Genomic DNA, 15,048 nt, shown 5'->3' on the forward strand with positions numbered 1-15,048 from the left:
TCAGGTGCTTTAGATTTCTCCTAGCAAACCCTGAGAGATGCCCCCGGGCTATTGCAACAGCTTTGGTATCCTCTCCCTCTGTTGGTGTAGAGGACTTATCAAACCAATAGCAGACACGAGCAGTAGAGATGTTTTTTTTTATCCTGGCTTCAGCCTTTTGCTGCAGGGAGCAAAGCCATGGGGACTCTAGGCAAAAAGCAAATGAGGCGCAGTAGTGAAGACCAATTCAAACACTTCCAGACGAAACGCTTCAGTGTAATCAGTGCAAATGTGCTGGTGGATCTCAGTAGAGTACACATCCACTGGCATGTGTAAGATGACATGGATATGAATGTGTAATGACATGCAGATTTGATGGCATATTTGCTTAAATATGCCATATGCAATTCGATATTTGCCAGTATAATATTACGTTTGCAAATAACTGCTGATATTTTTAGGAACTTAAACTGCAGCTTAACTAATACTTGTGTTATAATAAAACAAGTCTTACTAACAAATTAATTTAAGGACTTCCACTAGGGAAATGATAGCATTGGCCTCCCACAGCAGTAACATTGGAAGTAGTGTGAGGCTAGGTAAAAGGTCAGGGTGTGTGAATGAGTCAACAGAATGTGTGACTAAGCTGGATAGAAGGAGATGGTGGTTCTTGCCTGTCTAATACCATCAAAAATTGATTATTGTAACAGTTATGTTGATGTTTTCCGAACTTTATCAATGAGCACGATATTTTTCTAACCTTAAACTGCTAGATTGAGTTCCTTAAACTTAGTCACCCTGTAGAAAAAACTATAGTTTAGACAACTTGGATTTTATTTACAACTAGTAGCCATTGTTTCTATCGATTATGATTACATTGCTGCCACCAAGGTGATTGCTGAGATCTAGGAACATGGAAACATGGCAACATTGCTAAAAGTAGGCAGTAGTCTAAAAAAACAAGCTTTAATTTTTTGTTAATTTTTTTGTTAAATGAGTGCATACAACTACAGCAAGTATGGTTGGTCCAAACTGAACTTGAAACTTAAAACCGCGGTGAACATCTGACTGCTCGTTAGTTGCCCTGTTGGACGTGTTTTGTTTTTTTAAGGTATGTTTTTGGGCATTTTTTTGCCTTTAATGGAGAACTGATCGTGGAAAAGCAGACAGGAAACAAAGGAGGGAGGGAGAGAGGGGTATGATATGTAACAAGGGTCCTAATCCTGAGTCGAACCAGAGATGTTGCAGTTTTGTGGCATGAGCTGCACTCTGCCCTGCTGGATGTGTTTTTTAGTGATTTCCAGATCTTAACAGCAATATTATTATATCCATGGCCTGATTTTTGGAAACAAAACCCAAGTTGTAATAAATCAAACTTTTCCTCAAATAAATGTTGTTTTGGTACAACACGGGGACTTTTTGGTTTCTCATTATAATACCTGGTAAAGTTCACTGAGTTGCACATTTTTCTCCTTGATATCTCATAAGTTTTGATATTGGCTATATTAGTTTAGAGTTTTCATTTATTTATTCATTTGTTTGATTTTATAATTATAAGTAGGCGTAATCCTTTACTGAGATCCTAATGTTATTGCAATTCTTTTTTTTTTTTTTTTCAAAATTTCATTGCTGCATTTTCATTTGCAAGCTGGTAAATAGTAGTGTGGAGGGAGGTTTTATTTTTATTCCATGGATGTGATATCAAGCAGCCTCAAGAGTCAGAGTTGCAACTTAAATGTCACCAACTGAAGCCTCTGGGTGAACTGGATGGAACAAGGTAACACATTCCCCAGTTGATCTTTTATGATCTTTTTCTTTTGCTCTGGGATTATCCTCATGCTGTCAGCAAATCTATATTCTTGTGTCCTCCACACTCAAAGTAATATATCCATAGTGTATAGGAAGATTAATATCACACAGGTATTGCCATATAATACTTTATATAGGGTACCAGGGGCCCCATAACAGCCTTGTAGATACCACAGTTCATGACATCGCCCCTTCTGTATACCCATTCTTAACTACTCCAATAATATTCACTGTATAAAAAACGGGAGCTTCTAACAAATCCTCAGCTCTCAGGGACTGTCCTGTTTACATCTCTGTTCCCAGCACAAAAGGATTACAAACACCAGCTTTACGGAGTATAAAGAGACTGTAAAATCCAAGATTTCCTTGGTGGGAGGGGTGGGGAGGTTAGGGGATGTCCTCATTGAGTTTGCATCTGCAAGGCGACAAGAGGTCAAGGGTTAAGAGCATCAAGAACCGCTGGGGGGGGCAATCCCAGCCGATCAGAGTCTGCAATCGAATGTGTGACTGTGTGTAAGTGTGTGTTCTCGAGCATATTTCCTCTATATTAAACTGGATTAGTCGTCTGCCCTGCATCCTTTATCGAGATAATACTTGAAGCTTGCTGGGATTTCATTGAATAGATCTGTGTGAGCTGTGTGACTTTCTCTAATCGTATTGGTGTGTGTGTGTGTGTGTATGTGTGTGTATTTGTGTGCAAGCTCCCAGAAAAACAGCATGATGGCATAGATCAAAGGGATCCGGATGGTTGTGAGTCTTACTTGGATGTAATTGCTGTTTACTTCGTCACATTATACAGTAGAGGTGCCTTATTAAGACTTTCTGCCTGTCATTAAAGTTGCACTGCAGCAGCCTTAAGGGGATACGACTCTATCTCAGGGTTTTATCAAGGACATTTTATTCCTAATATGACTTTTCAAAGGCTGCTTGTTTATTGCGATGGAGCAGAGGTTCGTCTTTTTTGTATTGTTGAGATTAATGAATTTCCAGCACGCCGTCGTAGCTTTCAAACAGCACTTAATTTAAATATCAAGAGGAGCAATGACAATGTTTCAGCGCTGTAATCATCGTCAGGTATCCACTGGATCTTCTTTAGTATTCCTTTTAATCAGTCTTTGCCCAATACTTACCTAGGATTAAATGTCTTTAAAGCAACAACAGTATGGGACATATTCATGTATTTTAATAGTATTTTACCTAGTCATGTGTTTGACTGAATCAGGCCATGAATACTGTATGCAGGTATATTATACGGCACACCACCAATACATTGAGGCAATGTAGGCATCTAAATTAGTGTGGGATAACTTTCCTGGTAAGAAATGAATTGACTTAAACTCAAACATTTCTGAGTGATCACCTCATGTAGATTGTTTATTAACTGGACATTGTAGATATTTTATTTTAATATTACAGGAACATGTACGGGAGGCAGATTTTACATGGAAGTAGAAAAAAAGTGCAATAGTTGAGTTAATCCTAATGAGTACGGAATGAGTAAGGAAACACAATAAAGGGAAATACATCCACTCAAGTACTTGCTGATGTTGAAATACTTGTAACTTTAGGAATTTTCATTTGATGCTGTTTTATACTTTCATTTTCTACACATCAGCAGAAATATTGTAGACTTTACTCCAGAATGTTTACTGTATTTGACAGCTATGGCTAGTAGTTTCTCTACGGATGCAGTTTGTACAAACAAAGCAGCTTATAAAATATTATCATTATTATAGATTACAAACATCTTATAAAGTAGTTCAAATGATCTTCATCTGAATCAGCTGCAACATTTAAATTCTGCTTGAGGCATCATTATTATTAAAACGATGATATAAAAGACATCATATTAATAAAATATGTTCATTCTGCATTTTACTCCATTACCTAGATAGAAACACTGCAATATTGTCTGGGAGATGTAGGTTGTAGTAACAGTTAAATACAATTCTTGCATCATTTTATGTAATAAGCTCATAAAATAGAGTCTTGTTGGATAGAATAAGCTCCACGTGGAGCTGATTAATGCACCAATAATATAACACTCTGAAAGAACACAATGTTCCTCCATAATGAGTACATTTGGCTGATAATACTTTTGTATTTTTACTTGAATAAAGTTTAAATGCAGAACTTTGTCTTGTATGTAAAGACTTGGTGATATCAGTTGCACCCTCTCTTTCCTCTTGACTTCAGCCTTTTAGTCACAGAAACTCCGCTTGTTTGGATGCATCCACTGAGATTTAACTCAACTAATGAGATCATTTCTGCCTCCAGAGCAGCTCTGTCTCTCAGAAATAGTGTAGAATTAAAACAGTCCTCACAGTTTTTTAAAAAAAATCATGGTTTGACAGAAGCCACATGAACAGCCCATCTCATTTACCATGTAATAGAAACTGAGCATTATGTGCTGTTTGGATTGCGTGTTCTCCAAAAAGCATTCAAATGGAGAGCCCAGATGATTACTTACAACCGTAATGACAGTAATGTCACTTGAAATCAGCTCCACCCAAATGCTGGCTCATTTTATTATTGCCAAGTCTGTCATGTGTGCTCGCCAATCCGCGTTTTATGTAGCTACACAACAACTCATTTGGCAGTGTGGGAATGAAGGTTTTGAATCCAACAGCCACTGCGGGTGGCTGACCGGAAAGTTATCTTCACATACTGGGGTGTAGTAAATTAGCTCCGATTTTGCCCTGTAGGAGAGGAAACCATGCCAGGAGAGATATCAACCCACACGTCTCTGCAGCAACGACAGCTGAGAAGAGATGCTTACACTGATTTTGTCCAATATTTTCTTGTTTTTGACACATCACGCACAGTACACAGGTTATTGGTTTGACGCCCCAAAATGTGAACAGGTCCAAGTGTTAGTATTGGTGCAAGCCAGTTAGCCAGATGATCTGATTTTTGTAAACGAGACGAGTCAAAAGAAAAACATGCAAAAAATGTGTAAGAGCTGGCTAAAGGTTAATAGTTGATCTGCTGGTGGGATGCAACATAGAAAAAGGAAAGAAAAAGGTAAAGGAAACAGCAAATCCAAGCAGATAATCTATGTTACAGTATTAATATCAAAGAATGGTGGTAGACATGTAAACTTTAGACATCAAGCTGAAAAGGACAAAACACATCCAGCCCAAAAAGAGAGTTTACGAGTAAAGAGCAAAAAGAAAATGTCCATCACTTTCAAAAAAAGGACAAGAAATGTAAGAAAATCAAAGAAGATAAAAATTGGAGGAGAAAGGGTAAGTTTGGTTTCCCTTGTCATGCAAATCAGTTTGGCATCGGGGAAAAAAATACCTTCGTCGTCCGTGCGGTCACTATCACCTAAATCATCAGTGTGTTTCTTTGTAAGGGGACCTATAGGGACCAAGAAGGAGAAGATGGAGGAAAACAGGGTGATCAAGAACACACAAAGCCTTCAAAAGATGCTCTCAAAAGATAAGAAAGTATGTCAATATTAAATGTTTCTATAGCCCCCTTTTGTTTGGAAAAATCTTCACTCTGACAAGGAGACTGGGTAAACAGTACCACAATGTCCACTTCACATGTTTACAGTAGAAATTTACTGTGTATGAGTTCATTTAAGAAAGTTAAGGAGCAAGAAAAGATGTACTTTTTTAAAAAAAAGAGTTGGAAAAAAAATTAGTTTCTCTGTTGAAAATGAAGACTTAACTGAGGATAAACCTCTTAGGATGAAAAGACATGAACCTCATTGAAACAGTGTATACAGTAGCATCAATTATATATAAAGACATATTATTCTAACAGTTGGAAAAGATCATTGTAGCAGAGAAAAAGGCAGACTGTAAGAAGAAAAGCAGCATTTCTAAGAGTAGTGCACTCAACAGAAGCCTGTGACAAACTCCACCTGTATTCAGAGTGTTTAATTGTGTGTGGACCTAAACGCGCACACACACACACACACACACACACACACATACATACAGCATCATGCATAGACTAGACTGTGGGAGCGCTGCTGAGAAGCAAAGCCTAAAGAGATGAGAACAGAAGATACTGCAGAACGGGGCAAATTTATTTCTATTTTGCCTCCCGATTCAATTTCTGAATGACTAATATGTTATTTTTCTCATCTTTTCCTGATGTAAAAAACAGAATCACACATAGAGAATTCATGTGTAAAATCTTGTACATGTAGGGATTTGTAATTGCTTCAATCTTGAGAATAATCTACAATATCAAAGTAAAAACATGCTTAATCGCTTTCTTGTTGAGAATTCTATGAGAAGATTGATACAGTAAGCATAAGGCTACAACCAGCAGCTGGTTAGCTTAGCATATAGACTGGAAACAGTTAGCCTGGCTCAGTCTGAGTGTAATAAAATCTGCTTACCAACACCTCCAAAGCTCACTGATTAACAAGTTATATCCCCTTTGTTTAAACCTTACAAAAACCAAAGTGTAAAAAACAACAAGTTGTGGTTTTATGGAAGGCCATGTGCAGAAAAATGTCCTGGCCAGGTTCGTGCTCTGGTTGCCTGGCAACCTCACTGCAATGACAAGGCTCCAGGAAACCACTCGACCCTAGATATAAAGGTTGAATCAGTGAGCTTTAGAGGTGCTGGTAGGTGAACTGTGTTACCTGTTCCCAGTCTTCAGGCTAAGCTAAACTAACCAGCTACATATTTAGCTTAGCGTTAAATGAAAATGAGAGTGGTATCAATCTTCTCTCTGCAAGAAAGCAAATAAGCATATTTCCCAAAATATCAAACAATTTCTTTAAGGATTATGATTTTTTTATGCAAAGGCAAAAAATTGTTGATTGCAAATAAGTGAAACAAGTGAAAGTCATTTCATCTGACAGGCAAAGTGGTCAGCAGCTTCTTTATTAAAACCAGCTAACTTCTCAGTATAATACAAGTACAAGTTTCTTGTACATACAGAGACATAGACACATGCTACACTACACAATAACAACAACAACAACACACATACACACACAAAGGCAAGAGCACACAGGAAGATACACACAGATACTATGTAACAAATCTGAGAACATGCAGTAGCCTGTACAGTGCATGACACACAGAAAAGTAGATAAGCAAAATGGCAAGCCTTCTCTCACACACACACACACACACACACACACACACACACACACACACACACACACAAAGCAGTGACATCTACAGCATATGATGCCACACAGCTTCAAATAGCTATCTCCTGATGAGGGAATCACCACTCCAATCCCTCCCAACTACCTCCATTAGCAAAAGCATCAAATACTTCGCAATTTCATGTAAATCTGCGCCAAGTCTACTTGACTTATGAAACTTAAGTATCAGTCAGTTTCAATACATGAAAAAGGAACATTGTGTGAATAAGGTTAATGTTGAAAAGTGGCCACTTTAATGTCTAAAATGAGAGGGAAAAAAAAGAAGTAGTGATTATGTTGGTTTGAATGTATTTACATAGAGCATGGGAGGTGAATCACTTAAAAGGTTCAAGTTACTTTTAGTTCATGTTGATGAGTAATAATTCTTCCATCATTCAAAAATCCTGCTGGTGGCCAACTCTTTCTCTCCAGTGACTTTGAAGAGCGGTTTCCCTGCATATCATTCTGTCCTACAGCACTCTCTGAGCTCTCTTTTGTGAATGTGACAAGCAATTTGATAAGCGAGAGCTGACTTGTGCTTTCTATGTGCTGAATAAGCACCGAGACGCGAGACTTGCCTCTTTCAAAATGTGAAACGTCCAAGAAACACACACAGGGCATCGGCTGTCTAGGGATGTGTTACCTGTTTATGGAGTATATCTAGTACAGAGAGATCACTGTCAAAGGGGAAATTCACATTAGCCTTTGATCATACCGTGTGTGATTTACATACGTTTCACATGTAAGCACTGAGCTTTATTTAAAGCTACAGCACCGATTCTCAAGTGTCTAATAATACCTGATATCACACTGAATTTTGGGGGAAATGTGAATGAAATATTTAAAATATTTCAATTGAGTATAATGGTGCGGTTATATCAGACATGATGCCTTGGAATATGCAATCAACTCATAAAAACAACCTTAGCAACAAAGGCTACAGAATGGAGGGCCGTTTGTGGGCGTGCACGAACAATGTGATGTCATCACGTGGAGGAAGTAGAGATAACACTGCAAGTGAAGCGTTTAGAGCCAGCTGAAGCCCTGACTTTTAACTTGCAGGTAGCTTTGACCGTGTTTAACATCCGACATCATAATAGTATAAAATAACAGAAATATGAAAAAAACATGATATCTCCCCTTTAATGTATCATGTTGAAACAAAAATAATTTCCTGTTATAACCAGCTCATCTGTCCTCCTCTGCTGCTATTTCATCAACGCATTGGCGTAAATGATGATAGGGCCGAACCAGGGTGCATATACATCTCACCCTGTTCTGCATTGACATGTATATGGAGAAAAATCTGGACCATGACTCCACCACGATGCAGTGAGCCAAATCTGCCTTTGAGAGTGGGAACATTTTTCGCCCACTGAAGCCAGACTACTTCAAAATCCTCTGTATGAGATAATCAGACAGGGCAGACGGACCACTTTGCAGTAGTGTTTACAATTTCAAGCCAGGAGAAGTTAGTGAACTCCCTAACCTCCCAAAATAACAAAGTTTTTATCTGCAGTGCTGACATTTGTAAACCACTGTGTCAGTAGCTAAAAAATAGCTTTTTTGTGTTTAATCACAATAAGAAATAGCTACTGTAGCAGCAAGTATAAAAAACATGAACTAACTAACACTGTCCTTGGAAAATGAATGAAGTAATACACAGAACATAAAGATCAGTATGTTAGAAAATAAACAAAATAACTGTTGAATAGTTGAACCAGTGAGAATAAAAGAATCAGAGGATGTGATTGATGTGGCCGCTCTCTAGACTGCACATGTGCTGCTATTACAGTGGCATGTTGTTTGACTGAGGGTTAGTGGGGATCAGAGCAAGACAAGACAGCTGCATGACAGCTCCTGTCTCACACACACACACACACACACGCTCACACACATACACGCTCACACTCACCCACTTATGAATACACACTCATACAGAGAGAGAGAGAGACATCATACAGCAATCAGGTGTCAATTCTAAACTGTCCAGTGACAAGGAGGCTCCGACACTGACCTGCACTCCCCTTACTTTCACAGTGAGCATATGTGTTTGTGTGTGTGTGTGTGTGTGTGTGTGTGTGTGTGTGTGTGTAGCACAGATACCGACACTGGTGAGGTCTCAGCTGGCTTCAGCTCTGATCACTGATTAGGAACTTGAAACTTCTTTCTCTCTGTCTGACTCTTGTGTCTCATATCACTCCCTGTATGTTTCTTCTTATCTTCTCTGCCTTACGTTCTAACACAATATGCTGACATTCTGTGTCTATTATTTATATTTTATAAATATACATCTTCTGTTTCCATATTGATTTCCACTCCTATGTTCCATGAAATTTTACATCAAAATGTTGGAATGATTTTACCCACTCATCCCTCCCCCCCCTGTTGTTCCATGTACAGTGAAATGTGTATTTCACCAAAAATCAAAGATTAGAGAAAAAGTCCAAAAACTGAAAACAGATTTGTTCAAACTAGCTCCACATATAATAATATATCAGTCAGAGGGACCAAACCACTACTTTTACTGCAATATTTTAACTTCATCAAACTGATAATGTACTTTTACTGTAGTAGGATTTTCATGAAGGACTTTTACTTGTAATGGAGTATTTTTTACATTGCTGTATTGGTACTTTTACTTCAGTAAAGGATCTGAAAATGTCTTCCACCACTCTGTTGGTACTATTTTTTATATTACTGTTGGGCAATTCGATCAAAACAACCAATGTCTTGGGTGGTTTCTACCCATGGCTACTGGGTAAAATTAATCCACTGATACTACCTCATTACACAGGAAAACTGCATGCACACACACAGCAGGAAGTCAGTCAATAAACTGTGATGGATGCTTACAACGGACAGTTAAGTAATAATTTTTGCTCTTTGTGTGGCGAAGCTGGGATTTGTTTTCCAACTTGTCTGATCATGTGACTGCTCATGTTTTTTCCCCTTGTTTAACTTGTTTATTGTAATGTCACAATGTTGCCAGATATCAGCAATTAACTTGGTGAGAATACTATTATAAACAACCGGAATGATGAGCCAAAACTACAACAAAAAGACCTAGATTGTATAAATCCAAATGTCCCTTCAATTGAGAAAAGTACCAGAAACAGCACATGTAATTACTTTCTCCTCTTTGTGATTTCTGCAAATCATTCAGTGCAGCAAATAGAACATTTTGATTTTCAGTCTCTCAGCCTATAATCCACACTCTATGTCTTTCTTTGTCCTTTGCAGTTGCTTGTTTTCTTTCTATCCAATATCTCTTTTCCATCCTCATACCTCCCCCTCTCTCCACCATCAGCATTGATTGCTGACTGATAAAGAGGAGCCTCACACTCTGACACTTCGTAACAATCCATGACTCAAAAAGCTAGCTGGGAACCAAGGATAATACACACAAACACAGGATAATACACACACACACACACACATATATATACACTCAACCCTCAGGCTTTCCCCCTCTCCAGGATGAGGTAATTATCGCGAGGAGAGTCCATGCATCGATCGCACATTCAGCACAAGAGCTATCCATACATACATATTGCTCTCTGTATGCATCAGTCAAGGTCCGCACCGGCATAGAAACACAGCGGCTTAATCAATCACCAATGCACATTAAAAAAGGGGATCTAACAGAGCGCATGGCTCAATGAGCCAAATAGGTAATCTACTACTGACCTTGGATAAAATCCCCACAGGCTGTAAACTATAAACACAGAATCCATTCCCCAAGGTAAAACCGGGAGTCTAATGCACTTCAGCAAACCCTCTGATGAGAGGAATTAGAGACTGTGAGCAGTGCCTATTAAGCACTGGAGCTGTGTTTTATGAAATTGTGATGATGGGGCTCACGTCTACAAATACAGTACATGAGTTAGATGAGATTCATGAGTGGCACATAAGCTCTGAACTTTACCTTTCACAGTGTGTCTATGGAATTAAACCTAGTGGGGAAAGTGCATTACTCTATAGATGCCCCTTAGGGGTTTTGTCTTTCCTTTTTGTCTTCTGTAGAGATTTGTTTTCTATCTGTCTGTCTCTCACATCTACTTTCACACCTCCCAGTCTTCCCGTCAGGAATGATTGGAGACCGATAAAGTGTTTCACTCTGCAACAAACCATGGTGCATCTATGTAGTTGTACCTAAAAGAAAAATAGAGTTTTTCTGTATGAAACTGATGCCAAATAAACAGTGATTCCACCTGCGTTGTATGTTTAGAGCTGTTTGATGATTCTCAAGCCTTTTAAAATTGATAATTTACACATAAGATCAATAAGAGAGGCTTCTGTGAAACAATATTTCTGTGTGTCAGAGCACTGGATAATGCTGCCATTTATCCAGACGACTGTGGAAGACAGGGTGTATGAGGTGTCGCGGAAACGACTAAAATATGTCATGTAAATGGAAGAAAATGTGTCCTAGCATAGAAGCATAGATCATAAGATTATGCAATCCTATGGGGGAGTGTGTGTATGTGTGTGTGTCTGGGGGGGGGGAGGGGTTATTATCAAGCTCTTTGCCTGTAGCATATAAAGTAAGATTAGGCAGACGAGACAATTTTTTTTCATGAGTTTTACCCCCAGTGGCAGAACAGCACTAAATGTGAAAAAAAAAGTGTTTTTATTAAAAATGAATAAATAAATAAATAAATAAAACAGCATCTGAATTTATCTCCATCAAGGATCATAACATGTTAGCAGGAAAAAAAAACAAAGTCCTCAAGGAGAATGCAAGAGCTGATCTCTGTATGATTGTGTGCATATTGTGTGCACGGTTATAAAATAACATGAGGGCAACACCGACACTGAGACCTTCTCTCACAACACAATCCGTAAGGAAAAAGAAAATGAAATATGCCCTCTCCTCTTGCAATACCTTTTTCCTCTCAAACACTCTGAATATAAGAAACTCTTTGAATAAAAGAAAGGTTAACAAACCCTATTTAACACCTGTATTGTCAGATTCAACGAAAATACAGTAAACATGACAAACTATAGCCCACTGCTATTTCTAAGGTCATGTTACCATCTCGGAACAAATTAGCGTTAACCAATAGATTCAGATACATTTTATGACACTGTGAGTTGAGGAAGCGATTGATCACTCAAAGCTGTTGTGAATATGAAGATGTCAAGTCCTAAAACATATTTTTAAAAAAACCCTGAAATTGTGCTGACATATCAAGCTAATCTCTTTCTTCAACAAAAGTGAATCCTTATAATTTATAATCTAAATCTGTGATTCATTACAAAGCCAGAAAGTTCAGTATTCTTTTGTTGGGGAATGCAGGAAACTTATTTTTAGTGTGTTTACTTTATCATGACTTCCTGAGATTTTACAGTGTAAATGATAAAGTTGTATTTTTATTCAGTATAATTAGATAAGTTTGCCAGTTCCAAGTTTAAATTGTTTTTTACTTTCAGAACTTATAATCATAAGTTCACTCGAGAAAATGTCAAATGAATTGTTTACTTAAGTCATCAAAGTTAAGTAAGTTACTTAGAAACAAGCTGATTTGCATATACTTCCAGGCACGCATTGCATTAAAGTAAATAATTCACCAGAAATTCTTTTTGTTCTGATATGCACAAAGTTTCACGCTATTACGCTATGTGTATTTTTATACATGTGTCCCTGATCAGAATTAAAACAATACAAACCATGGTGAAGACAGGTACTGTATGCATTTGAGACACTTGCACCTGCACCATGGTTGTGTAAAACACTTAAGTTATAGGGGTTATACTGAGAATAAGTATAGCAAAACCTGTCCTGAGAGATAGTATTTGACACAAGAAATGATAAAATGATGGGAAAGGGATCCATAAAGATGAGATTTTCTAGTGGTTACAGCACACTGTTTTAAGTTAATGAGAGAATAATGGAGGTAAAATGTCTTATTTGTGATGTAAAATCATTTGTCTCTAACTTGTAGTAGGTTGACAGAAGTAAAAAATTCTAAGTTGGACAAAGTCAAAGCCTAAACTTAAGAAATTAAGTTAAATTGTCTAATTCAAATTTTCATGGCTTGACATTTCTTTTTTCTTTCTTGTAACTCACGTTTATAATTCCAATTGAAGAAAACACTTTTTTTTTGTTTTCTTCAAATTGCGTGTATATATCCTAAAACATTCTGTTCCAAACAAAAGCAATTACTGAGCAAGCCTCACTCCACAGATGTGCACGCGATTCCATTTATACTATAATTGTGGGTCCACAGACACAGACATGTGCGCACTAGTAAACAGAGCTGCAGCATGATAACGTTCCAGAGATGTAAAATCCAATCTGTGACTATTACAAACCCCTGTGCAGTGTTTTTCTGATCAGACGTAATAATCTGTTACTCCAACCGGACTTGCTGATCATATTTCAATGTCTCACCGGCACTTTAAACAATACCACCAACACAGCCCCTTGTATTGTTTTACACAGGGCTGTTTTCAGTCTGAATGCAGCTGAGGAGTTCCTGTATGTTGCTGAACAACAAGAAAAAGTCAAAAAAAAGAAAAGTGACAGCTTAATGAGAAAAGGAATAGAGTGAAGACAGTAGATGAGACAGGCATTCCTGTTTGCTTTTCTAGCACATGCACAGTTGGCACATGCAGTCCACGCATCACAAAATTTAGGCTGTGCGCAGACCCTCACAGGCATGGACATATGACGAATTTTACATCACGCAAACCCTCACGTCGACGCAGAAAGCATCGATTGGCCTTTGCCCATGTTACATTCCTTGTTTTTTTCTGCTGCAACCCATTTGATCTACTCACACACATCCTACCCTCTGCCACCCCTTCCCCCGTGCTAATAATTTTGTTCTTACATTCCTCCACTGTTCTCTCTTCTTTTGCTGCTCGCTTGACGAAACAAACACCCACACTGTCAGTGTCAATGAGTCAATTCAAAGCAGCGAAAAGGCCTGGGAGGGGAGGACATGAGTGAAGATGTGTGACTGGTGTACAAACGAGCCAGAAAGTAGAAAGCTTGACAAAAAAGGAATAAGTAGTGGGACGAGAGGATGAATTTTTTCCACGGAATTTCTTCTAATCAATGGTATATGTTGGAGATGTATGAAGAATAGAGGTAGGTGTGACATAAAATGAATGAATCCTTTGTTTGACTTTTTTCAATCATTTGGGAGCCATTCATCAGAGAGAAACATGGTGCATTATGGGTTAACATGCCCCAAATTATGAGTTAAAGACAATTTCTGCCCTGCAATCAAGTTTTATGAAAAAAAAAGACTAGCAGTTGAAATCTTGGCTGAGGTCTTACATTGGAGGATATTAGTCAAATGTCCTTCACAGTAAGATGTGAGTGTGGGAGCTTTAGGCCCGGGACATGCTTTAGTCAAACATCAAAGCAGCAGATCAAACAGAAGGCACATCATGTACTGTAATGACTGCGCTAGCATTCAAGGGCATTTCAGCATCCTCTAGATTTAAAGCAGTAGTTTCCAACGGTGGAGTGTTCCTCTCTCCGTTTAGTTCATTTAACCAGACCCAAATGGAAACATGACTTGACATGAGGGTTTGTGGATACTGTTCGAAATAAACCATGAAAAGATTAGTTTGGGGTGATTAGTTGACTTATACTAATAGCTCAGTAACTACATGAAGCACTGTGGATTAGGGACTGAACACACTGTTGTTTTTGGATTCTTGGGGAGGGGGGGGGGGTCCTCCAGTTTTTGCAACCTTTGCAAACAGACTCCCTGACAATCAAGCCCACTTTGATGCAGCAATTAGCCAGGTGTGTGCAGGTGTGAAAGTAAGCAGGGTTTTAACTTCTCTCTCAAGCCTTTTTCATTTTTCATAAAAATACTTCCATCACTTTTCATGTGTATAACCAACAGCAACCAGACCAAGGTGTATGCCAGGTTAATGAAGTGTAAACATGATTGATTTGGTCCCTGAGATTTAGGACATAATGGGATGTAGCCAGGAGGAGACTAGGATGGCAGGTTTTAAACCCTGTTTTTGAGCGTGGACATTCAGAACAGGTTTGAACATTCTTGGACGCCACATAGATTTGAGAAACGTGGACTCAAGAACAGGGTTAACTGGGACAAGGACTGCCAGCTTCCTATGAAGTCTTACTGGATGTAAACAAGGGAAGC

At 38.4% G+C, this 15,048-nt stretch overlaps 1 protein-coding gene across 2 annotated transcripts in view; it reads right to left on the minus strand.

Moving 5' to 3' along the window:
- nlgn1 (neuroligin 1) overlaps nt 1-15,048 on the minus strand; it is a 354,066-nt gene that overhangs the window by 214,343 nt on the left and 124,675 nt on the right. Inside the window, exon 3 of one of the 2 annotated variants that reach the window (XM_044360565.1) lies at nt 5,092-5,151. The exons of the other annotated variant lie outside the window; for it this stretch is intronic. Coding sequence (XP_044216500.1) covers nt 5,092-5,151 — 60 coding nt within the window. The remainder of the gene's footprint in view (nt 1-5,091; nt 5,152-15,048) is intronic. 2 annotated transcript variants of the gene reach the window in all.

The sequence above is a fragment of the Thunnus albacares genome, chromosome 9 (assembly GCF_914725855.1).
Source record: "Thunnus albacares chromosome 9, fThuAlb1.1, whole genome shotgun sequence".
Taxonomy (NCBI): Eukaryota; Metazoa; Chordata; class Actinopteri; order Scombriformes; family Scombridae; genus Thunnus; species Thunnus albacares.